This window comes from Filicampus tigris, chromosome 3, assembly GCF_054856515.1.
Source record: "Filicampus tigris isolate MCC_2025a chromosome 3, RoL_Ftig_1.0, whole genome shotgun sequence".
Classification (NCBI taxonomy): Eukaryota; Metazoa; Chordata; class Actinopteri; order Syngnathiformes; family Syngnathidae; genus Filicampus; species Filicampus tigris.
Window position 1 is genome coordinate 12,875,460 of NC_141219.1, and position 24,651 is coordinate 12,900,110.

General features: G+C 39.0%; 3 protein-coding genes across 3 annotated transcripts in view; 1 reads left to right on the top strand and 2 right to left on the bottom strand.

Moving 5' to 3' along the window:
* Nucleotides 1-14,363, bottom strand: part of LOC147149953 (ribosomal protein S6 kinase alpha-2-like) — a 16,750-nt gene extending 2,387 nt beyond the window's left edge. The window contains exons 1-20 of the mRNA XM_086025025.1: nucleotides 13,744-14,363; nucleotides 10,180-10,296; nucleotides 9,784-9,865; nucleotides 7,944-8,024; nucleotides 7,633-7,712; nucleotides 7,367-7,473; nucleotides 5,718-5,755; nucleotides 5,498-5,640; nucleotides 4,994-5,064; nucleotides 3,730-3,818; nucleotides 3,081-3,145; nucleotides 2,188-2,290; nucleotides 1,936-2,081; nucleotides 1,708-1,830; nucleotides 1,453-1,542; nucleotides 1,172-1,330; nucleotides 877-1,038; nucleotides 416-492; nucleotides 188-305; nucleotides 36-92 (exon numbers count right to left, since the gene is read on the bottom strand). Of these exons, the coding sequence (XP_085881151.1) occupies nucleotides 36-92; nucleotides 188-305; nucleotides 416-492; nucleotides 877-1,038; nucleotides 1,172-1,330; nucleotides 1,453-1,542; nucleotides 1,708-1,830; nucleotides 1,936-2,081; nucleotides 2,188-2,290; nucleotides 3,081-3,145; nucleotides 3,730-3,818; nucleotides 4,994-5,064; nucleotides 5,498-5,640; nucleotides 5,718-5,755; nucleotides 7,367-7,473; nucleotides 7,633-7,712; nucleotides 7,944-8,024; nucleotides 9,784-9,865; nucleotides 10,180-10,296; nucleotides 13,744-13,848 (2,013 nt within the window). The 5' untranslated portion in view covers nucleotides 13,849-14,363. The remainder of the gene's footprint in view (nucleotides 1-35; nucleotides 93-187; nucleotides 306-415; nucleotides 493-876; nucleotides 1,039-1,171; nucleotides 1,331-1,452; nucleotides 1,543-1,707; nucleotides 1,831-1,935; nucleotides 2,082-2,187; nucleotides 2,291-3,080; nucleotides 3,146-3,729; nucleotides 3,819-4,993; nucleotides 5,065-5,497; nucleotides 5,641-5,717; nucleotides 5,756-7,366; nucleotides 7,474-7,632; nucleotides 7,713-7,943; nucleotides 8,025-9,783; nucleotides 9,866-10,179; nucleotides 10,297-13,743) is intronic.
* myom2b (myomesin 2b) overlaps nucleotides 5,947-24,651 on the top strand; it is a 41,176-nt gene continuing 22,471 nt past the window's right edge. Inside the window, exons 1-4 of the mRNA XM_086025023.1 lie at nucleotides 5,947-9,462; nucleotides 10,165-10,230; nucleotides 13,083-13,208; nucleotides 23,871-23,996. The gene's annotated coding sequence lies outside the window, so the exon portion shown is untranslated. The remainder of the gene's footprint in view (nucleotides 9,463-10,164; nucleotides 10,231-13,082; nucleotides 13,209-23,870; nucleotides 23,997-24,651) is intronic.
* Nucleotides 15,377-21,201, bottom strand: rnaset2 (ribonuclease T2). Its single transcript, XM_086025599.1, has 10 exons — nucleotides 21,044-21,201; nucleotides 20,090-20,161; nucleotides 19,932-19,986; nucleotides 19,484-19,536; nucleotides 19,003-19,060; nucleotides 18,874-18,938; nucleotides 18,591-18,704; nucleotides 18,439-18,484; nucleotides 16,382-16,456; nucleotides 15,377-16,285 (listed from the first exon to the last, which is right to left on the bottom strand). Exons 2-10 carry the CDS (start codon nucleotides 20,152-20,154, stop codon nucleotides 16,136-16,138), a joined length of 681 nt encoding a protein of 226 aa, XP_085881725.1. The 5' UTR covers nucleotides 20,155-20,161; nucleotides 21,044-21,201; the 3' UTR covers nucleotides 15,377-16,135.

The window sequence follows — 24,651 nt, forward strand, 5'->3', positions numbered from 1 at the left end:
AGGAAGTAGAGGTGAAAAAATATAATTACAAGTACCTGGGGAGCAGTCAGGCGCTGGTGGGGGTCCACATGGAGCATCTTAGTCACAATGTCCTGTTAAACGCATACAGACACATGCACTGTAATGATGCACTGAACCACTAAATGGAAGCAGTATTTATGCACGTCCGCACACAAGTACATCGAACCTTGGCGGCGTCTGACACCAGCTCCCAGTTACCTCCGCTGATGATGAATTTACCACAACCTATTTGAGCTAGAATTTCCTCTGCTGAGTCTTCAGGACTGCTGGCAAAAGGACTGAAACTTAAGGGTAAAAAGGAGAGCATGGTTCAGGGCAGAGAGACATTCTAAACATGCGGAGACACACAATAATAGAGCCACATTAAAGTCACCGTATGAGCTCGGAAGCTTACCCAGCAATGGTGGTGTACAGTAAGATTCCCAAGCTCCAAATGTCACATGCCGCGTCATAACCCTGCTTCTTGAGAACCTGCACACACGAAAAAAGGCCATGTGCAAAGAATCCCAAGTGTTTCATTTATGTTTTTATAGGGCACACATTCAAATGTTAATAACACATAGAAGCTAAACAATATAACGCTTTTCAAAATAAAACTTTTTCAAAGGGTGCAGAGTACATTTTGGTGGGCGTGGCTAACTGGCTGTGGCAGACTGTGACACATCCCATAGGGTTTAATATGACAACAGTCCACCTTTTATGGCTATAGCAGATTCAGCTTTTCTGGGAAAGTTTTTCAAGAGATTTAGTAGTGCATTCACGTACAAGTCAAGGAGGTAAAGAATACTTTTGTCAATATAGTGTACTTTTCATAATGCATTCACTCATTCATAATCATTGCCGCTTTAATTTGACCTCTGGTGCCATGAACGTTGCTGTGTAACACGGGGTCATCAGTAAGCCATTTTCAGCTCTCAGCTGTTTGGCGAAGCCAAAATCACATATCCTGATGCATTCTGGGAGTCTTCTGTCGTCACAGTAGCGAATGTTGCTTGGTTTCAGGTCCCGATGCACGACCTGAAAAAAAACATACGGTAAGATTTTTTTTTTTTTTTTTTTTTTTTTTCAATCTGTTATGGTGATTTAAAACCTGTTCTATAACACCTTTAAACAAATGAACAATATACTGTAGTTGTTGCATTAATCTTACCCCTTGGGAATGTAAATACTCCACAGTCTTGGTCAGCGTGCAGATGATGTCGGATGCATCTTTCTCTGTGAAATTTGGCACGGTCAACACTCTGTCCAGCAGCTCACCTCCTCTCAGCAAATTCTGAACCAGGTACACGCACTGGCCATCATCAAACACCTGAAGATAGGAGCGCACACACAGATATTTCCATACTGTCAGTAACTAACGAGAACTGCAAAAGCGAATCAAAAGTTGTGTCTATTTAGATTGTTTTCATCATTCAAGAATGTTTCACATACGTCCTTTAACGTGTTGATATTGGGATGTTGTCCATATCTTAAAAGAATCTCAATCTCTTCAGATGGATCTTTCCTTCCTCTGTCAATAATCTGCAAATCATATGCACTCATCAGCTCCTCCACAAAAGGCACAACTTCCTCAAATATATTATATTATATATATCATATTTAACTTTTTCTTATTTTCTTTTCTGATATTGGTCACATTCTGACTCGTAGAGAGGTTCCACTGTGTATGCTAATGTATCAGTTTACCTTCACTGAATATTCCACGGCAGTCACTCTATGAAGACATCTCCTGTAGACGGAGTTGGCGGCCTGGCCAACTTCCTCCTTCAGCTCATAAATGTCAGTGAAGGCCACATCACCACGGAGATGCTAAAGACACACACGCACACACACACACACACACATGATTATTTGTGCTGATCTCATGATTGAGAGTGTTATGGTGTGGCATAATTTCTGAAATGCATTGTGCACCTGTGCAATAGGATTAATGGTATTGCCTTCCTGGCGGGAAGGCAGAACGTTGGCCACACTTGGTTCCTGACTTTGATTAGTGGCAACAAAACTAAAACCACGGAACAGCTGGTGTGTGTTTGCACTGGGCGGGATGCCGGGAGAGTCTAAATTGGCAAACACATACACAACCAGATGCACAACCAGACACCTTGATTTTTATTTCATTTGGTTTATAATACATGTATGCGTGTAAATGTGTTTTGTGGCTACCAGTGGGCGTTCTGGAGGTGAACTCCGGGTCAAAGTGAAAAGTGTCCTCGGGTCTTCCAACTGTTGGTTTGAATGGTGGCCTAATTTCCTTCCTGTACAACTTCTAAAACAAAAGACAATTATAATTGGAACTGCAATTTGAATCTGTATGCTGTATTATCATTGTGTATTTTCTAACAGCATCATTGCCACTGAAAATTAACACATTTGACTCATTATTCTCATCGCAACGCAATACATTTAAATGTAGTACTTAACTTTCCCTGTAGGTGCCACTACTTTAACACGAGTAAAAAAAAAAAAGCACACAAAATGCCTCACTAAGTCTAACTGACAGTCACTTGGTCTCTTTCAATATTGGCAGACGTCAAATAAAAAATATATTTGCTGTGCGATCTTATGATGCTAATTGTGACAGTAAAGCATTAATGTCATTGAGTGAGATTTGTAAGGTTACAACCTCGCTCACAGATGATCAAACATCCTACTAGAAAGGCTATTAACGCTAAGAGGATTAGTACGTTACAATATAATTTGGAGGACTGGCACAAATTTGAGGTGTGATTCTGTCAGAGCTCTGGTGCTTCAATACTGTGGCCACCTCTAAGCTGCAAAGTGTATTTAATTGCTAGAGTACTGTATACGTACATGCGCGCACACACACACCCACACACACACACACATAGAACTACATACCTACATACATTTACCAGTTAAGCTTAATATAATTAAGTTTAAAGTTTTAGAAAACCTTTCAGAAATAGTTTACATTAAAAAAGGCACAGTCATCATATATTATGCAAAATTGAAAGCCACTCAAAGTTCCTCAGTAAAGTGCATAATATAATTTTATGTTTGCATGTCCTAACATATTAAAAAGTCTTTGCACTCACATTCCAGTTGATCGACGCAAAGAAACAATGACTTTTTATTTCATCCACCCCATCTGGTCCTGCACCTGTGAATCACACATTTACATAAGGTAAGCTAACAGTGCTTAACGGAATGCCCACACGATACCAAAATGTAAAAAATTGTGCCAAGAAGGCTACATTGAAAATGCCAATTAGATTGCCAATTGAACACCACAATACACAGTTTATTTAAACTGAATTCTACGCATAGTTTTGTTTTCAAAGTCAAAGATTTACGGCGATGAAAACTCCATTAATTGTACAATATATAATAATATAATGTGAAGAGAAATCAAAACGCCCACATTGATGCTGTACACTACAATATGTGTGAAAGGATCAATGCTAGCTGACACACTGGTATTGAATCCCTTCAGAAATGCGGAGTCATCTGCAGCCATTTCATTTGACACTTGATTTTGTTTATCCAAAGAACTGTACGGTCAAGCTGAATGTATTCAACCATCCATTTATTTTCTTTCAGCATATTCTGTTCAGGGTTGCGGGAAGCTGGAGTTTATCCAGCAGGTACCTGGAGCCCAGACTACACCCTGGACTGGTCGACAGTCAATCACAGATAAGTGTACAGTATATCACAAGGTCTAAATGATTTTATTGTCCACAATACCTAGACGGTTAGCAGGGTTCCTCTTGAAAAGTGCTCTTAATAAACTCTGTACCTCAGGACTAAGGAACTGTGGCATCCCCAATTTGGCCCTTCAGAGACATAAAAAGAAACATACTGTACTTATTTACATATGCATGGCAGTTAATTTCTGTTGGTCAAGAGCTGCAAATATACTTGCATACAAAAGACAAAAACAACACTAGCACAAAAATAAAAACTCTGCAATCATGATTGATTTATAACAGGGGTGCCCATTACGTCGATCGCGATCGCCTGTTCGATCGCAAAGGCATTGTGGGTAGATCCGTCCTCAGTGCTGTATTGCTACGTTCATGCTGCGTTTGAATCGGAGTCAATGTAGTTCACGCGGGCGGTTGCGGTTGCGTGCGGCGCGGCGCAAATGGTGCGTTTGGAGCGGTGGACTGCGTAGCTAAGTACCGGAAATCCGCCCATTCATTCCATTGGCTCGTATAAAACAACGCAACTTTTTTGCCATTTCGCCTCGCAGCAGCCAATTAGCGTCGGGCATACTAAAGTCACACACAGCCACACAGCGTCCTGTTCACTCGGCGGCCAGCAATATTGTTAGCATTAGCATAGTGTGCAAAAAAGTTGACTTGCTTTATACGCGCCGAATGGAGCGAATCGGCAGGTTGTTGTTGCTGCAAATCTGCTTGAGGCTGGCTATCAGCAGCTACTGTCCGGACTATGCGTCCCTGGCTGATTCCATTCAGTGCAAGTCATCAGAGTAAGGTAATTACAAAACATTTTTTGTTGTTGTGTTGTGCTATATAGGTTGATGCAGTCATGCAAGGTACACCAGCATATACGGTACATATAAAAAAAAAAAAAATCTCAATATATTTAGAAATGTGTTTTGCATTTTTAGTAGGTGGTCGATAATTTTGACTCTGTCATATTATAAGTAGCTCTCAGGCTGAAAAAGTGTGGGCACCCCTGATTTACAATAAGGTAACTAATTGATGGACATTTGACCTTGAGAAAATTGATGTGCAATTTTATATGTGCTAAAAAAAGGATATACAAGTCTTCATGTTGCTGTTCTTCTTCAGGCCACAAACTAATTGAATTAAATCAACACCACCAGGCTGTTTCTCTTTTGCACCCAAGGAGTGTGCTTCATTTTGTCTCTACTGTTACAAGACATGCTTTATTAATAATCAATTCCAATTGACAATCAATCAACTAATTTATTCCCAGCCGTCATGAAAGCAATACTAAGTGTATCACTTCTTAATCTTACTTTAGAATAAGGGCCATTGTTTCTTTACGATCTTTTCCTTGGAATGGCAACGATCCCGTCAGCATCTCAAACTGCAAGGCAGACAAGAATAGTAGTAAGAACAAATTATACTTGGTAAATGCTAATTAATATTATTGAAATTATAATGCTTCTTTAATCCACATTAGGCACCTTCATACAATAGGCTGCAATAAATATTTAATGTAGGAAATTCACATTTCCTTACTCTATTTCATTTTACAAATTGGCATAGTTCACAATAAGGTGTTTTCAATGCTCGAATTGATTTTTCTTTAAATTATATGACACAGTCACGGCACCCTTCCCCGGTGCCCTGATATGGCTGCCATCTGTCAGTGAATGTTAACCTCCTTTACAAAATGAGTCAACTAAGCCCCTGGCTGACAAACAAGCAGACACATGATGACTCAAAGTGACAGGATATAATCTTAACGACAAATGAAGAGATTCAACGGTAGGGCTGAAAGCGAAAACAAATCTTACCATGAGTACCCCAAAGGACCACCAGTCAGCACTTTGTGTGTGCCCCCTCCTGTTCACCACCTCTGGAGCCATATACTCTATCGTTCCACAGAAGGAATATGCTCTTTTATCGTGGTCGATGGCTTCCTTACTCAAGCCAAAGTCTGGTGACATAGACATGGTTCACGTTTTGGAGGAGAAGAAAAACAAAGTCAAGGAAGGAACACTTGGATGTACTTACCAGTTATCTTTATATGTCCTTCTTCATCCAGAAGAATGCTGTCGAGAAAAATGTTACGTTAATCAAAGAAATAAATGACTGAAGACTCTAATGATACAGTCCTCTCCCAAGGACAATTAAATGACAACGTTTGATTGCTCAATCTACTGCAGCATAGAAATGGGCCTAGTAATTGATTTGTGAATTAACTGACTGCCACAAATTTTGTGTTTAATGGATGGTTCATTAATTATGTCTTGAAGAGATTGACCCAAAATGGAATTCACTACTTGACTGTAAATTAAGGGATTGAAGTTATTTTTGTAGTCGACTATAATGTGATGAAAGTCGAGTCAAATTCGATTCATCGATAATGTTATTGATATATTTTCAGCTCAGTACAACCGTCCCCAACCTGTTTTGCCCCATAAACTGACTTCATGTGGAGAAATATTTTGACAAACCGGCAACAAAGTAAAAAAACGCAAATGATTAAAACTACAATTCACCACTACACTGAATATAGTTGTTGTAATCAGTGGGAGCCCAGGGCTTGTTTCTCTTCAGCTAAGCGGACAATTTCATCAAGTGTTTCATAGCATAGTGTGTTCTAAAATGGGACATTGTAGCCAGGCTTAAAAAAAAAGTGAGAATTTGTGCCTTTTGGTGTTATTGGACTAGAAAATAGACTTGCATATTTTGAAAGTGGCTGTGCTACCGATCTAATGTTTGGGAAAAAAATCCACACGCTGGTAGCATAGCATTAGTTGTTGTCCATGCATTATTGGGCATAACTTGTCATGTAGAAAGATGGACCTTCACTTTGAGCCACTTTTCTAGTTTCTCCCTGCCAGTCCCGTGGTCCTTTGGTCTCGTGAGTATGAATGTTTTAAGACCAGCAGCAACGGGACTAGCGGTTAGCGACGCAAGGCTAACTGCTTTACTCATCGACAAGTTACAACTACCTTATTTTCATATTCTCGAATGTGTACAGATCTGTGAAAACTGTCGCCTTGTTGACTAGACATTTCACTGCTACACAGAGCGCTATAGTCTGAGGAAATTGGCTGACTGGAAGACGAGATGCCAAAAACATGTGATTTATGATTAGTTGAATTTGTGCAGTAGTAATATAGTCAATAATGGGTTCGACCCGACTGTAGCAGCAGAGGTGCTGTTGATTCAGTCACACCTAGTTTGAAGTTTGAACAACAACCTATGGGAAGTTGACCTACATCCACCCTGACCTCTGCTAAGTACGGCAACTCCTCCGGAAGGATTATTCTGCTCATTATGACACATCAGCTCCACACATACAAAGACAGATGAAAAATTGTGTTTGAATTACAACAATTACAGTATTACGATGAACTGATTTTTAATTTGCCAAAGAGATGATTATGAAATGCAGTAAAATGCCCATCCCTACTCAGTTGCCTTTCATTAAAATGTACAGGCTTTTAGTCATCCCTGCTGGCAGACAATTTGAAAGGTCATACCTCTCACATATTTAATATGCATCCTCTGTTCAATATTACACTCTACCACTAAATCCAAAATTGCAAAAATGGGGATTGTGCGTTCTTGCTGACAAATGATCCAACTAAACCGGCAATAAACACAACCTCCATTGGCTGAGGCAGCAAAAGAAGAACCAAGTGTGTAAATACTTTTCAGGTTTGAGGTCCCTGTAGATGATTCCCAAACTGTGTAAGTGGTCCAAAGCCAAAGCCAATTCTGCAAGGTAAAACTTGACATCCTCTTCCGTAAACATCACCTGGAGGAAACAAAATATAGACATATCAAAACATGTCCAATGTAGTGATGCATGCAGGGACAACGTATGCTACAGCGTAGTATTCAGAACGTTTCTTAAACACAAACGTTGAACTATAAAGGCTTGACATTGTTTAAAGCTGACAAATACCAAACTAACCTCTTTCGACAGACGAGTGAAAAGGTCCCCCCCTCGGAGAAAGTCTAGGATTAGATAGAGCTTCCCTTCTGTCTGGAAGGCTACACGCGCACACGCACACACAGACACACCAGATATGACACATTGGGGCTTAATAACTCCGTTAGGGTTTTAGGATAATCACAGTGTTATTTCCGAGCATGTATTTAGAGTTGAAAAGGTGAAAAAGTGAGCACATTCCAGTGTGGTAAAGATGTTAAATAATAGCTTTAAGTAACAACAAAACACGTATCTCTTTGATACGTTGAGTCAGCGCATTAAGTCAGACTTACCGTAGTGTAGTTTCACGATAAACGGGTGGTTGACCTCTGCCAAAATGTCTCTTTCCATCTTGGATCTCACACGGTCTCGGACTTGGAAGGGGATATGAAGAGATTTGATATTAACATCCTTTAGGTAAATCTCTGAAAAAAAAATGTCAATTGCAGGATAAAACTGCATTAACTTGATTAAAAAACAACAATTAGGCTTAGAGCCATCCCGTGCTGTGAAAAGGTAAATACAACCGCAATGTTACCGCTTCACATCCATCTTGAGACGAGACCACTTAAATTCAATGGGGTGTAGGTTAAGAGGATTAAAGAATTCCATAGTGCAAAGACAATGAGTCAACACTAGACAACTCAAACTCATTCATTCACAATAACACTGCGTCCTCATTGACAATAATCCCATTCAATACCAGTTTATTTGAATGAAAGGTACAAACTAACCGCATTTGTTCAAATCCCCTTGAATTTAGGGCACACAGAGTTCAGAAAACCATGGATACCCAATCATTCACTGAATATTTGTGATTAGTTTTTAAGTGCACAGGTAATTGAAGGTTAACAAGTTGCAACAACAACCATGTGGAACACTTTCAATGACTATGACTATTTTTGCTTTTCATCTAATGTCTAACTTGCTTGTCAACATCTTAAAAATGTCCTGGAAATTTGACATACCACAAAGAAGAGTATCATTAACAAGCCTGACAAATTTGAATGAATTAAAACAAAAATGTGTGTCCGTCAGGGGTGGAGCCAGAACCTAATTGGTGGGCCTGGAAAAGTCAGGGTGGGCCGTATATTCAAGTAAAATAACAAACCGAATGATATGAAGGTCAGATCTTCCTTAGACAACCACAATTATGCCATTCTTAATATTCAATAACATAAAAAAACAAGGAAACACACATTCAAAAATAATTTAATAACAATTTACTAAAAATTTTAAAGTATATATTTTTTCAGGAATCTCTCTGGGTCAGCAGTCTCTCAATCTGGCTCCGCAACTGGTGCCCGCTGAATGCTTTTGACTTTCACCTGTCAATCACATACTGTATGTTTGTTCTGTACATGTGCTCAAATTACCGTCAGTGTGAGGCTGAATAACTTGTGCCTCTGTGTTTAATAAAGCTAACTGTCAACTGAAGTGTCTCTGTTCTGTGGACCCACACACCGATGCACCACCAAGCAAGGCGGTGACAAATTGGACAAGCCTGTCGCTGGTCCGCTCAATAGTTAGGCGCTAGCAGGCTAGTGAGCTCGCTAGATGGCAGGCTAGCAAACATAATGAACGGATTAACTTTCCCTGGTGTGCCTCTGTTGTGTGGACCCACATGCAGCGCATGGAAGGAGGTGGTGGCGAATTGGACAGCCTCGGCCTCGCTAGTGTGTGAGCCCGCTAGCTTGCTAGCATGCTTACGGACTGTCTGGGCCATTAAATTCGCCACCACCTTGCTCCGTATGCCATGTTTGGGTGCATAAAAGACACTTTAGCGGTTGCCTAAAGCGCACAACACTTCAGGTAAGATTATTATTATTTTTTTTTTATCATAGCTTGCTATCTAACTACATGCAGTAGTGGTAGAAATGGGTTAAGTCATACTATATCTATAAAGTGGTGGAGGGCCAACTCACACGAGAAAGCCGCAAAAAATCAGGACAATGAACTGAAATGCTGAAAAAGAGTTCAAAACTACGTACGTCTCAGCAATTCAGTATTAATGTGTTCTCAGTCTTTGCACGTGATCTTCAGCACTTACCTTCAAATATATTGAATGTGTTTTGAAAAACAAATCACTGAAATCCCTGAAAAAGAATCTTCAGAAGTCATTTGCAGCCCTACCTTTAAGTGTGGCTTTCTTCAGGACTTTCATTGCATACAGTTGCCCTCTGTCCACGCCTCTGATCTTTCTCACCAGAAACACCTGAAAATGATTGATGTCAGTCATCAGCGTTGTCAGTATTTATCACTGACGGCACGATGGAGCATACGGTCTCCTCTGGCTTAATGTTCAATTAGGGACCCTGTGAAAACATCATCACACTGACTACGCTTGTAATAGTATCCAGCCTGTTGCTTATTGCTTCTAAGTTGCAACTTACAGGGTTAGTCATGCAAGTGGAAAAGCCTGCAGATGGGAGTTAACATCTGGTCGGCTGTCATGGATTATTATTTAAATAATAGCGTCATGTGTAATTTTTTTTGTATCTGCTTATCACACAGATTTTCAAGATGTACCTTTCCATAGGATCCCTGTCCAAGCACCTTGAGCAGCTGGAACTGAGAGGGGTCAGCTTTCTCAAAGCCTTCTTTAACATGGTGGCTGATGTCAATCTCCTTGAGTATGCTGTCATCCTGGCAGAAAAAGAAAGCGTTACAGCTATTGGTTTAAAAAATAAATGGGCAAAATTATAGGGATACTAATTTCCAGGTGAAACTGGAAGAAGAAAAGTTTTGGACTATTCATCCAGAAGAATATTTGTGAGGTCATGAGTTTTAATGCTGTTTTAGTTTATTCCGACGATACTTCAAGGTCAGAGCTCTCGTGTTCTTCGTAAGTCATTCAAGCATGCATTTTACAGACCTTGCTTTGTGCTCTGGGAATATTTCCCAGTACACAGAGCAAGTTCCAAAGGAGAAGCATAGAATTTTCAAAAATCTCTTGATAAGGTAAAGAATTAAGATGAGCTAAGGAGTCTGGCCCAACCCCTGATAATTCATCCATTCATTAAGAACGTGTCCCTGCATCAGAATGTGCCTTTAAAGGACAACATTATTGAAGAGTAAGAACTACAGTACATTGAAGCGCGTGTAAGAAATGACAGTAACTTTCACATTGATCAAGTTGACCCAATAAAATACAGCATGTATGTATATTTGTATTTTTCATTACCAGGAGAAAGCTGACATTTATGTATCAATACCATTGACCTTGAATGGACACTGGCGGTGAAGCATAATGTGAAGGGCCTTTTTTCAGCCTATTGAGTCTGCTTAGTCAAGCATATGATCACATGCCAACCTGCACTATACCACATTAACCTGTATTGGGAGAAACCATTTTGATGCTTTACTTAGGACACATTTATGAAATGGAATTGAAAGTTATCAGTTACATAACTAAAATTGAAGAAACATCTCAAAACCAAGCTAGATTTTGTTTGTTAATCAACTCAAATGAACAGTTATGGATGGTGGTAGATACTTAGATCATTTTTTAGTAAAACCATATTACATATGTACACTGGAAAACCCAACAAAACAAATTTATTTATCATATTAGGCAAGGCAAGTTTATTTGTAGAGAACACTTTTTATGTACAAGACGATTCAAAGTGCTTTGCGTAAAACATTAAAGCATGATAGAAAGAGAAACAAAGTATTAAGACACAGCAAAAAAATACAGAAACATAACCTAAAACAATTAGATTAAAATGATTAAAACCAAGCATCAGTCTAGATAAATGAAAAGTTAATGTGATAATGGTGATTAAAACGAGAGAATAGAGGATAGATTTTCAAAAATGCGGCAGTAAACAATAATGTTTTCAGCCCTGATTTAAACGAACCGACATTTTGAGCAGAGTTTGGGTATTCGGGTAGTTTATTCCACAGGTGAGGAGCATAAGAACTAATTGCTGCTTCACTTTCTTTGGTTTTGGTTCTGGGAAAACACTGTGTCCCAGCCGACCTGAGGAGTCTGGATGCCTGATAAAGTACTTATACATCTTACGTGTAATTTGGTCTAAGACAATTTAGAGATTTATAGACCAGCGGCAATATTTTAAAATCTATTATTTGACTCACAGGAAACCAATGTAGTGATTTGAGGGCAGGTGTGATGTGGTCCAGTTTGTAAGAGCTCTGGTGGCAACATTTTGGGTCAGCTGCCTGATTGATTTTTTTTATTAAGACCTGTGAAGAAACCATTACAGTAATCTATCCTACTCAAAATAAAAGAATGAATACGTTTTTCGGTGACTGGTTGAGACAGAAAACCCTTAATCTGAGCTATGTTTTTTCAGGTGGTAATAGGCGGATTTAGTAACGGTTTATATATTTGCTGTTAAAATTCAGTTCTGAGTCCACTCCGCGCCATAACTACACCAATATTTCCAGCTTGATTTGAAGCTATCAATGACATAGGATCAAGGTGAGCACTGATCTTGGACCTTTCACTTTTGGGGCCAAAAACAATCACTTATGTCTTGAGTGTATTGAGCAGGAGAAAATTCTGGCCCATCCACTCATTGCTTGATGAATACACTTTATGAGAAGATATTAAATAGAAGTGGCCCAAGAAAAGACCCTTGTGGAAACCCGCATGGGATCACAATGAGGACTAACATTTGAGATCAAGTAGTCCGTATCTTGCAATTAAATAAATAAAATTGATCATTTAGAGATCAAAGACAGCTGTCTGCGCCATACTGCTTCTACCGTGTTAGAGGGGAGTTTCCCTTTGCACCACTGTTGTCTAAGTGCTTGCTCATGTCGGGATCCTTTGAGTCTTTTTAAGCTATAACGATTGTTGTTCTAAACCTGTCTTGTGTTAAAAGAGATTAAACTGAGATTGTTTTTGCTGTGAATTGGTGTTCCACAAATATCTCAATTGAATGACTATTTTGTTTTCGCTTAGTCCTTAATAGTCGTATCTATTCAGTATTCACAAATTGGTCTGTAAAGGTGAGTCAGCCTGAAGAGAAACAACTCCATGACTCGAGTATTGGCCTCCTGAATGCAAATCTCTAACTCTGGCCTTTTCTAGCAGGGACATGAATCATCCAAGCCTCATATTACTGACACTGACAGGCAGCCTGGCAGGTAAACAAACTGGCAGTGGCATGCATATGCTAGCTAGAGTCAAAAACATTCTGACAAAATGAGATTCATTTGTACAGTATTGCATTACAGCACAAATGCTTTTCATCTATTTATATATCAAAATACAAAATGAGCCGCTAAAGAGCATGCTGCCACCCTGTCCTAGCTGCTCTGATCTGTTTGGGCTATAAATAGACCTCCCTTGCTGTGGCATCCACGGAATCAATCTGTCTGGATCCATTTATCTATCAAGCCGCCTGCCCGCTTGTTTGCTCAAATGTCTGATTGCATTTCTGAGATGCCTGCCTCTCTCTCAGGCCAAGCAGTGGCCTTCTGCTGAGGTGTCCTGGACCCCGGACAGACAACGACATTGGTGACACTGCAGCAGCAGTGACCTCACGCCTCATTCCATCCCTCAACAAACCAAATGACATACATGCAAGGTACTGCAGCACGACCATGCAGCTTCACAGTTGGGAGTTTTTGAAAATCCAGCCATACACCTTGCGTTCATGAAAACGTTCAGTAACTGCAAATTTCGATGGTAGTATAAAGGGAGTTATACACAGGAAAAAAGTTTTGTGAAGTTTTGCAAACAACTGCTAGAGGTATTTGAATTTGCAAACTACTGCGGAGTACTTTGTTTGTTTACATTGTCATCAATTATGTATTCTGTCAAATGCCACAAATGATGAAAATATCTTTTCAGTTTGTCATGTTTAGGTTGCAAAATCATATAATGCACAAGTGTTGGACTGGGATCATTAAAACAAACGCTCTTATGTTGGTACAGAGTACATATGCCAAATAAATAATGAACTAATCGATCATGGTTGCTTCGATGCATCTTAAAATCCAACAATTTGTGCCATACAGGCCTGTATTTTTCCTCCTGAATTTTGGCATACTCACATATGATGGGATGCTATCTAATTAAAGCCCGGTTTACCGCACCTGCCAAATCCAAATATGACCCACCTCCAGCTGACAGAATCCCGTCGTGTTCTTGTTCCGGGCGGCTTTGTTCTTGAGGTAGATGGAAAACCATCTCTTCACTGTGAATTTTCGCGTGCTGGTATCCATGGCAACGATCAGACCTGCGCATCTGTTCCGTTTGTGAAGGACATCTCCTCTCCGTGTGGAAGTAAACGCGCACGAACGAGCGGATTTGGTGGCGTCTCTAATAGCGAAGCGATTCCACAGCTTGTCCCGTCATGATGCGGTCGTTTTGGCGTTTGAATTTCGCGATAATTTCCGTACGCCCCTTGATCGCCTTCTCAGCTACGGAGCTGTTGATCCCCGAGCCTCAGTTTCGTCTTGTATGCGCATTAAGATGTTTAAATCTAGTGATGAATCAAGAGAAGGCGTGAGGAGCATGCAGCCTAACATCGGTTCTCCATGCGCATGTGTGTGTTGATCCTCTCCCTCCTCTTCCTGCTCCCCCTTCTTCCTCCCAGCAGCATGCAGCAACAGCTGGCGAGATCACGTGGTGTCACCTTGTTTTGTCTCCCCCTGCATCCTTTCTCGTTTAACCTCTCACTGATGGAGGCGTACTTTGATTGCCATGATTTGAAAAGCATATTGTATGAAAACAAATTGAACTGGCATGGGAATGAGAAACAGAACAACCAAGGGGAAACACCGTGACACGTGATGACATCGACGTTTAAAATCAATTTGATTGATTGAATTATCCAGCGCTGTCGTGTGTGAGCTCAGTGCGCGCGTAAGTGCGCGGATCTGTCACATCAGCAGCTTTGCATAGCTGCAGTGTTACATAAGGGGCGCGAGGTTATGTAGTGAAGGAATTCTGCACTCAACCTGGGTGAAGTGGCCAAAGCAAACTCCATATTTTTTTTATTTGACGTTAACTTAATATCATTACCACAAGACCGGGCAGTGACAAAATCTGTACAAATTTGGGCCAGAGGGTCACGGAATTTCCCGTTGAGGGATTATAATTTAGAAAGCATCTTAACCTGCTTCACCCAAAGTCAGCAAATTACTCAATTCAGAATGTGTGTTAATGTGTAACCTGAGCCCAATACAGAGTACCATATGGCATTTCTGTAATGTTGAAACTCATCAACATAGTCATCAATTGCAGTCTGCTGTGTCGTATGGAAGAGATTCAGGATTATGGACATGGTGTCTTTGTGTAGATAGGATTAAAGCTCTGTAAGGAGATCACAATATTAACATCTATACAGACGGAGAAGATACATGCAGAAAGACAGGCTGAAAAACAGCATCAGGACAATACTGCACTCATTTGGTACAACAATCTAATGAGTTCCAATACAAGAGTGGTGGTATCAAGTCTGCCACTGCAAAGACAATAATGCTTAAATTTGACATTTATGTTATTATACGCTTACCCTAAATAGAAATCCATCCATTTTCGACTTTGCATAATCACATATCTGGTTCAGAGTAACATGGAGGTGGGGTCACCAATAAGCAACTTTGTTCAATGCATTTTCTTGGTAATGAGATTAAAGATCTTGTATTTCATTTACATAGTGTGTGTAAGTGCACATAAGTAACCAGTGTACTTCAGATTCATGGAAATTCATTTTTACAGTTACCAATGACTAAAAACACACACACAGTGAATCTATTTTTTTATTGATATTTAACAAGGGAAATATATTCCTATATTTACCTCACCCTATGCATTTACCATATTAAAACACATCACTATAAACACAGCTATGGCATTACAATGACAAACATAGCAAAATTCCTCTGCACTCCGCTCCCTGAAAATTGGATTACAATACAAAAACAGTGGCATATGATTCCAATTAACTTGGTCTGCCCCAAAGTAATCTATTTTATGTTACTCTAAATTCAATTATCATTCATTCTTGCTACTCTTAAATCATTGAATTAGCACTAACACAGTCTAATAGGTGAAACAACTTACACAGACTTCAATGCTGTTGCTGTAAACAACCTGAAACGGCTCATGAATAATTTTTGACATGCTGAAAAGAGGTAACTTAACAAGATGAACCCTGTTGTGCAATTTGTGTTAAAAAAAAACAAAAAACAAGTTAACATAAAAACAACAATTATTATGGCACAATTATGACACTATTCAAAAAAAAAGGTAGATCATTGATAAAGTTGATTAGTAGATGGGTTGAAACAATCAACAGTAGCGAGCTGACAAAAACAATGGGAAATGTTTTGCCAGGGACTACAACTATTACAGTACAATATTAAATTAGAGCAAGCTTGCCTATCTCGGCCTGTGTGAATTGCTATTTGCTAAACTTAAAGTACAGCTATTTGGGGGAAAAAATTGAGAATGTACAGTATGTGTACATTTGTAAATGCTGTAGTGTGTTGTTGCCTTAGGGTTTCAAAGAGTTGGATAGTAAACTAGTACATCAGGGTCGCAGACACTGAACGCAGAGCCTCCGGTGGAAGAGATCTCTTTCTCACAATCCAGGAGAGAGAAGTCGGGGCTGAAACAAATCTCGATCTGACCCAAAACCTGCGCATCAGTATTCTAGAAAACACATCAAATATTGAGTGGAACTGTTGAGCTCACAGTGAATTTCATTTGTGGTGATTCCAACACTCAATTGTTGTTCGACGCTCATACCTTAGATGGATGGACACATTGTATCTTAGGTTTGACACCATAGAAGTTTTCTATGACTCCTTCGATTTGTGAAAACTACAAAATGACACACAAGGGGAACATTCCATGATTATGACCGTCATCAATATGATTGAAGTTAACAATATACAGTGGTACCTCTACTTACGAACGTCTCCTCATACGAAATTTTCAAGCTACGAAACGCATCAATAGGAAAATATTGCCTCTTGTTACGAAAGAAATTTCAGGATACAAAAGGCAAAAGTATGGGCTGCTACTAGCAGAATGGGCTGCGACTCGCAGCTCCAGAGTTTCCTGAACGCAACATACTCATAGCTGCTCTGCCATTGGCTATTACCTAGCATCTTCCTGGCATCCCATTGGCTAAGAGGGACCCCTCTACCGTATGCGTCTATGTGTGTAGATAGCCAGGTAGATAGATATATATGTGACAGATGTCTATGCAGCGTCCTCGTCATTCGCCCCTCGGGCCATGAGGTGTTCCGATAGTCTGACGTGAATTAGAAACGAGGAAAAGAAAAAAAAGAGAAAATCGTTTTTTGGGTCCATACAAACAAAGCAAGAGATAATAGAAATGTATGAAAAAGGGATGCGTTTGGTTGATCTCGCCAAAGAATATGACCGTAATGTATCGACAATCGCCACGTTATTAAATCAGTTCTTTACTAAACGCCAGGAAAAAAACACTTCTGAGAGAGAACATGAACCAAAGAGGGCAAAAAGCGATGAGGATAGCAATTAAAAGGTAAACGACCATCATTTTTATTCTTTACTCTATTCTTTGTTTTTTACATTATGCACAACTCTCATTTATTGTGCAGTAATCTAATTGTAACATGTATTTGTTACATGTTTTGATGCATTTTTGTGCTTTATAAAACATTTATGTCTGAATATTGGGGGGGCTTGGAACGTATTAGGGCATTTACATGGAAAACATGTCTCCACTTACAAAATGTTCTACTTAAGAAATTTCTTCCCGAACCAATTAATTTCCTAAGTAGAGGGACCACTGTAAATGCATCTTTGATATTATCTTTTTAAGACAAATACTATATGTAAATGTCATTTGTCTGATTTGTTTTCATCTACTGGTAATTGCTACCTGACTGATGCAAGGCTATTAAAATCATCACTCCTACCGCTATACTTGAGTTTCCCACCCTTTATCGCGTCAATGCACATATTCTACATACAAAAAAAAGATACACAGGTTAATTGTACCTTCTGCCATCTAGTGGAAGAGCATTTACTTAATGTAACGATGTTCATCTTGTCTTCTTATTCGTGAAGTAGGTTAAAGTTCCTTTTTTTCGACAATGATCTTCTTATTTTAGCACGGTAAGAGAGTTTTTTTCTTCACTAAAATAAGATCATTGTCGAAAAAAAATGAGCATTTACTTGTCCTGCTGTCACGTCAGTGGCATAGATTGATGACCAAAGATATGTTACATTATTTGTAGTAAATAAAACTCAAGAGGGAAGTCACCCCCCAAAAATTCAAAATCCAAAAATGAGCCTCCACTAGTCAAAACACGGCATTCTGATTAATATTGCGTTTGTGGAGTTAAACAGCAAAATCCACCCTTTTTTTATCCATCTCAGTGGGCGACCATTTGCCACTTTCTGTCGACTGAAAATGACATCACAGTTGCTCTGGGCTCAGGTATTAACCAATCATGACTCATCTGTTTTCTGAAGCTGAACCATGATTGTTCGCTACCAGAGCCCCGAGCAAGTGTGATGTCATTTTCAGTTGACAGCATGTAGCAAAATGGTTGCCCCCTGAGATGGACAAAAACAAGTGGATTTTACTGCTTAACTCATATTCCGCAAACGCAATATTAATTAGAATGCCGCGTGTTGACTAGTGGAGACGCATAGAACAAATTTAGAAATTTTGGGGTTGACTTTCCGCTTTAAGACCAATTATGCAAAACCGGATCATTTTCAGCACAGTGGTAGGGAGTTATTAGTCTACACTTCCCTATATGCTATACACTCCAATACAGTAAATTGTAAACAGAAATACTTACTTTGTAATACTTTTCAGATGGTATGATGTCAAATTTCGTCAGGATGCTACAATAACAGGGACACAGTTGAAGAAATATAATAGACTGTGAATGTTGTCAAGTGTAAATGGTGGTCTCGAAATTTGTTTCAGTGATGTGTGAGTTTTCAGTACCTATCCAAGTCCACTTTATGGTACAGTTCCAGTGCCTTGCTGAAGTATTTATGTTGACTGTTCAGCGCAGGCGCTTTGGCAGCACATGTGCCATGTTTGTACCATTCGTACTTCCTGTTGCAATAGAGTTTACAGTTTACTTTTGAGAAGTAAAACAAATCATATCCAATCATCTTCTCGCACAAAAATAAAAGTGCCATCCTAACCATTTAAATAATTGAAACTTCTGTTGACTGTCAGTTAAAAAACAACAAAAGAACAACAGAATTATTGATCTCCTTACCAAAATCCAGATGATGCAGGTTTCAGTAAGTCAGGCCAATACTTCTCCATGTCTGGGAGCAAGTCCTGAAAATAGAATATTATTATAATTAGTATTTCTTTTTACAAAACTACTACGACTACAAAATACCTCTATTTCAGATGAGTTGAAATGCCATGATGCGTTACAAAGATTCCCTTTATCAGGCCTGCAAAAGGACAGCAAATATTAAAAAAAGAGTTATGATTATTACAACCCCTTAATTCCATTTGGAAATGTGAAGCAATGTATTTAACCACAGAGAGCAACAATGTAAACACAACCTTACGACTGCTTTTCTGACCCCCTAATACAGCAAACTGTGCAATAATCATGTTCTCTAATCTGCATCTAGATATGGGTTATTAACACAATTTTAGTCATTTATGAACAATATTCACGAGGAATAGGCCTTTGCGTACATAGGAAGCAACGTTATCAGCATACATGCACAATTGGGTGTTATCTTTGTAAGATTTGTGGGCTAAATAAATTCATGGCGAACCCATGAGCTTCCATTTGGTATCTTTCTTGAACAGAACGTCCTTCTGTCTGCAAGTATCGCACACATGCACACGTACTGTACGCTTACCAGAGTCCATGGAGTGTCCAGTAGCTGATATTAGGATGATGACAGGACTCTATCTGAAATGTATCACACACATCTGGTCTCATAACCCACTTTAATGCTCACAGTTGTCCACCAAAACTACTGACAGGAATCACATATTTAGCCTAAAGTGAAATTGTCAGATGCAGAGAACACTACTACAGAGATACATTCATCCCGTGAGAGGAATTAAAAACAGCCCATGTCTGCATGTTGTTACAATCAAAAGCATACAGCCTCATGAGTGAAATGTCACATGACTTCATCAGTTTAAAAGTTGAGTCAGTGGCAAAGCTGATCCGAAAATAGGCAACATTTGCCAATTGCACAGCAGAAATGAAGGAGATAAATGATTAATGGCTTTGCATCTGAAGAGTCGACATTAATACTCTAAACACATTTTCGGCTAAAAACACTGAAGGAAACTCACAGAACAGAATGTGTTGGGCCAGTGGTGGGTGAGGATGAGCTTGGTCCACATGTGTCTGGAAAAAACAAAAATGTACACCACACATACAATTCTTAAAAAACTGAACTAAATATTAACAGACAACAATGCAGTGAATGAAAGGGTTTCCCTGTACTTACGGAGGCGACACAGCAAAGGCAGAGACAACTGCCAGGCAGAGCAGAAGAGGACAGCAGAGACTCATATTGGCTCTTCAAAACAAGAAAGACTGCGAATGAATAATTGTTTATATGTCTACACTTACACCAACCACAGGATGAAGAAATACAAATATTATCAGAGGTGGATTTATTTGTAATTATTATTAGATAAACACAGGCAACTTCCTGGGGCCCCAAGATTTCCATTGCCCCCCCCCCAACCAAAAATGGATTAATAAAAATATATTTGATTTAAAGCAATTATTATTGTTTTAGTCTTAATTCATGTGCTTAAAAACGACTTAATCCATAATTTTTGCTCTGATGACAAAAAACAAACATCAGAAGTTACTCAGTATTTGAGTATTGTTTTCACTAAATACAGTACTTATTTACTCTTACTCAAGCTATTATTTGGAGGACTAGTTTTTTTTTACTATTACTTCAGTTGTATTATTCTAAAGTAATAGTACTTTTGAGTACAATTTTTGGCTACTCTACCCACCTCTGAGAATAAGCAATAAATAACTGATAGCTAAATGATTGCACTGTTGTTTCCCCCAAAGCATGGGAAGTGAAACAGGTAGTGTTGTAACCGTTGGAGCACCATTGAGGGGCGTTTGTAATAAGGAAAAGCTGAATTTTCGTTATAACGAAATCACCCATGTGATGTCCAAACAACTCAGTATGATGCCGTGCAGTCCAATCACAGCAATTTACAACAGCAAAAATAAACAAATTGTTAAAATAATACTAATAACACTAACTGACAATAACTCGAGCATTCATGCATTTACAATGACAACAATGCTTAGATTTGACGCTAACTTGGTTGTCTTACACAGTACATTTAAATGTGTAATTAAAGGTCCGAAGTCAAACCAAGACGAGAACTACACACAATACATTAATTTCAAACCCCTTGTAACTCACCGCAAAAACACTTTGCATTGGTAACAGCCGTCCAATCTTCCGAAATTGCTTCGTGAAAGTTGCCGACTTTTGTTAGGTCATGTTCGTGAATGACTAGAAGATGTTGTCACAGGACTTTGTTCAGTTGCGTCTGTGGTTGTTTACGTCTTGAATGTACTTCCGCCTCCTTCCCTACCGGTTCAGCCAATCACGAGTGCCGTCGACCACGTGCTCGGTCACGTGGCAAAGTTGGACGCTTGCGTGCCAACCTCTTTAGAAACACAGGCACGAGACGCAATTAATCTACGTCCGTAACGAGTGGTGTGCCCAAAACACTGCATTTACAAAAACAATACCGATGCGTTTTGTATGTTTAAACTGTGGTTATATTTTGCAGTAGTGGAGCGCTCAAGGATGATATAATTTGCGGTGGTGCAATTACACAGTTTATTCTTTTTTGCTCAGAGCTATATATTGAATTTATGATATTCTTGTCTCAATTTACTGACAATTTCACACATAGTGTGAAATCTGCGCCTGTTAATTTGAACACAAAACTATTATTCTGTTGTATGATTGGCAACTGTTCCATACACAGGTTAACGATGTCTGCTGTCTAGTGGAAGATGATTTAATTGACTGAGATCCACAAAGATACTGTATATAATTTGCAGAAAATAATATTTTTCTGATAATTTAATTAATAAATTAATGTGCCTTGGCACAGTGATTGAGAGTTATTCAATTGTATACCGTTTGTCCTCATTCAGGTCAAGGGAAGAGGTGAGGCACCCTGGATTGTTCACATGTCAACCGCAGGGAAAATAGACATCAGACAAACCATACATGATCTAAAGATTTCAATTAACCTAATATGGATTCTTTTGGAATGTGGTAAAAAGCCGTACTACCCAAAAATGCACTCATGCACAGGAGAGCATACACACTCCACACAGCTAGGCCGGAGCTGATATTCGAGGCCAGAACCTGCTAACCACTCGCTCACCTCATCATCATAAAAATGATACATATTTAGAAACATTTTTATCAAGTATGATGCAGGTTCTACACTGCAAAGTAGAATGACCTTGTTATAAAATACTGCATACAATATAATATACAATAGTTATATCTGCAGTCAACTGAATATATTTTATGGCTGTTCATTGTCTGTTTCGCAAATCCATGTTCATCAGACAGGCTTGATTAAATGTATGAATTGCCATGGGGCTGTTATTAAATTAATGAGTCATTATGATCTAATGCGCAAAATTAAGCTTGTCAAGAGAGCAGAAAAAGAGAATCATTCACTGAGCTACAATATATCACTAGGGAGTGGAAGAAAATCACCACCACTTAGCTACCACAGAGCTTTGACTTACCAACTTGTCACTCTCTGCCAGCAACATAATGTGCTAAAAATAGAACTGGGATTTGTTGTCACAGTTCCAGCCTCTAACCGACAGGGGGCTCTTTTTGACTCACTTCAGATGATGGCCATTTGTTACAAACTCTTGTTACCCTTTTTGCTGGATGTTTTACGATATCTTCAGGGGGGGAAAATCTTGAACATGGATAATTACTGATGAATGATTTTCTGTGTAAAGTCTTTTTCACAGGTTATCCACCATGTCACAAATAGGCCAAGCTGTAACTGTAGCTTGTTTTATAAATAAGCACTGGCTAAAGTTCAGCATACAACATGGTGTCTTAAGACATATCAGCAGGCTGACACTACATTACGTTAGCCAAATGCCATAATTGCCCAAGTCATTTTTACATGTCACATTACGTCTGTAGACTGTAGATTCTCAAGTCAGCCAGGCCATGGTACGTAAAATGCAAAGGTTGAATCAAGGCAACTGGATTCTTCTTCTTTGTAGAATTTGTTGTGTTTTTTTTCCTGTTTTATAAAAATGTTTAAAAATTACTTTGACAGCCAAGCAACAACACAATCCACTATACATCTTCATTTATATAGCATTTCCACAACAGCTGCAGATGTAATACTGTACATTAGCTCCCAATGCCATGTCAGAATTTGTTTCAAAATTCCAGGAGGATAAAGCAGGCCAAATTAAACAGGGAAAAATATCCAAGATTTAACTTAAAATACAAATAGACGGTAAAGTTGTAATACTGCAAAAAAGCACGATTTTACAAGAAAAAAAAGTCATTTTAGCAATCTTAGCCTGTTCTGTGTTGATGTTTTTTTTTTCTTTTCCTTCCAGCTGGAGTGGTGGGCGGTTCCCTCCTGCTGTGCACAATTGTTTGAACTTTGTTGGTTTCGCAAGTTTTTGTGTATTTGTAAATTATTTTTGTCAAAATCTATCTGGGTTTTCTGTTTTTGAGTCCTTCCTGATTCCGGATAACTCCGCAATTACAACAAGCAACATAAATGACTGCCTGCATGCAACTCTAGACTGATGAGAAACTTGTTAAATGATGGTAATTAAATATTTAATTAGTATGAAATGAATGAAATAATATTCAACTAACTACATATAACAAAAGTTGTATTCTTTGATGAACCTTAAAACTATCATCACATTTTTCTTGCAATATGACATTTATTTTAAGAAATCACAATAAAAAAAAAATTCCCAAAATGTAACTTAGATGGGTTTTTTTTAAATAAAAATGTAGTGAATATCCCTTAAAACATTTATCAGATTGTCCACATTGTGCAGAGCAGCTTTCAAGAGTTCGTCAGCCATTTATCACTGGGTGTTAAACTCGCATGCCACAAATGCTAACAAACTGTGATAATGAAAGAGACGATTGGTAATAGTAGCTCAGAGTCTTGAAGGAACCTGGTTATATATAGGCATGTCTCTCTCCTTTTAAGGCCTCCGGGAGAGACAGGTGGGGGTCCGTTGGAGACGCTGGAGGTTTAGTTGGCCCGGGACTGGGTTTAGGCTCCCCCGTGGATTTAGGCTGACAACCGAAGTCGCTGCAAAGGAAACCTCAAGGGGTGAGCAAAGCTTTGTCAAAACATTTAAATCCATTTTTGTCCTTCCTGTGTTTGGAATTTTAATATATTTGTCTTCCAAATTGGAGCAGGTAGGAACATGCAGATGGATGAGCAGGGACCAGATGAGGGCACAAATTAAATTTGATGCAATTATACACAGTGATGACAAAATAAATGTGGTATATTGAAGTTGTAGTTTAAAAGAGGTGGTGCATTTTGTCTATATCAGTGTTTGCTGTCCAATAAAACAAGATGCCATGGATGACGTGGACAGTTGGTATTTTCATCATAGTGACATCGTGGAGTCTTTCTGGCTTTTTACTATAGTGTACACATTGTTGTTTCAGGTCTAAAAAAAAAAAATAATGTACTTTGTTAAGCATCTTAAACATTGCATGCATGTTTTATCCAGTGTCACATGTTTGTACAGTTTTAGCTGAGCATTGCAGAGGTTTACTGTTACAGGGTGAGAGGCTCAGGTGCCATATTGGACAGTTGTACTTTTACAGTGTTGGCCAGAGGTGACGCACTGACTTGTGCAGCTACCTTTCAGTTTACTTCAATTTCTTATTTGTTGTTTTATCATGTTTTGCTGGTTGTGTGTGTGTATAAATAAGGCATGAAAAAATCAAACTACAAAGTAAGTTATCAGGTG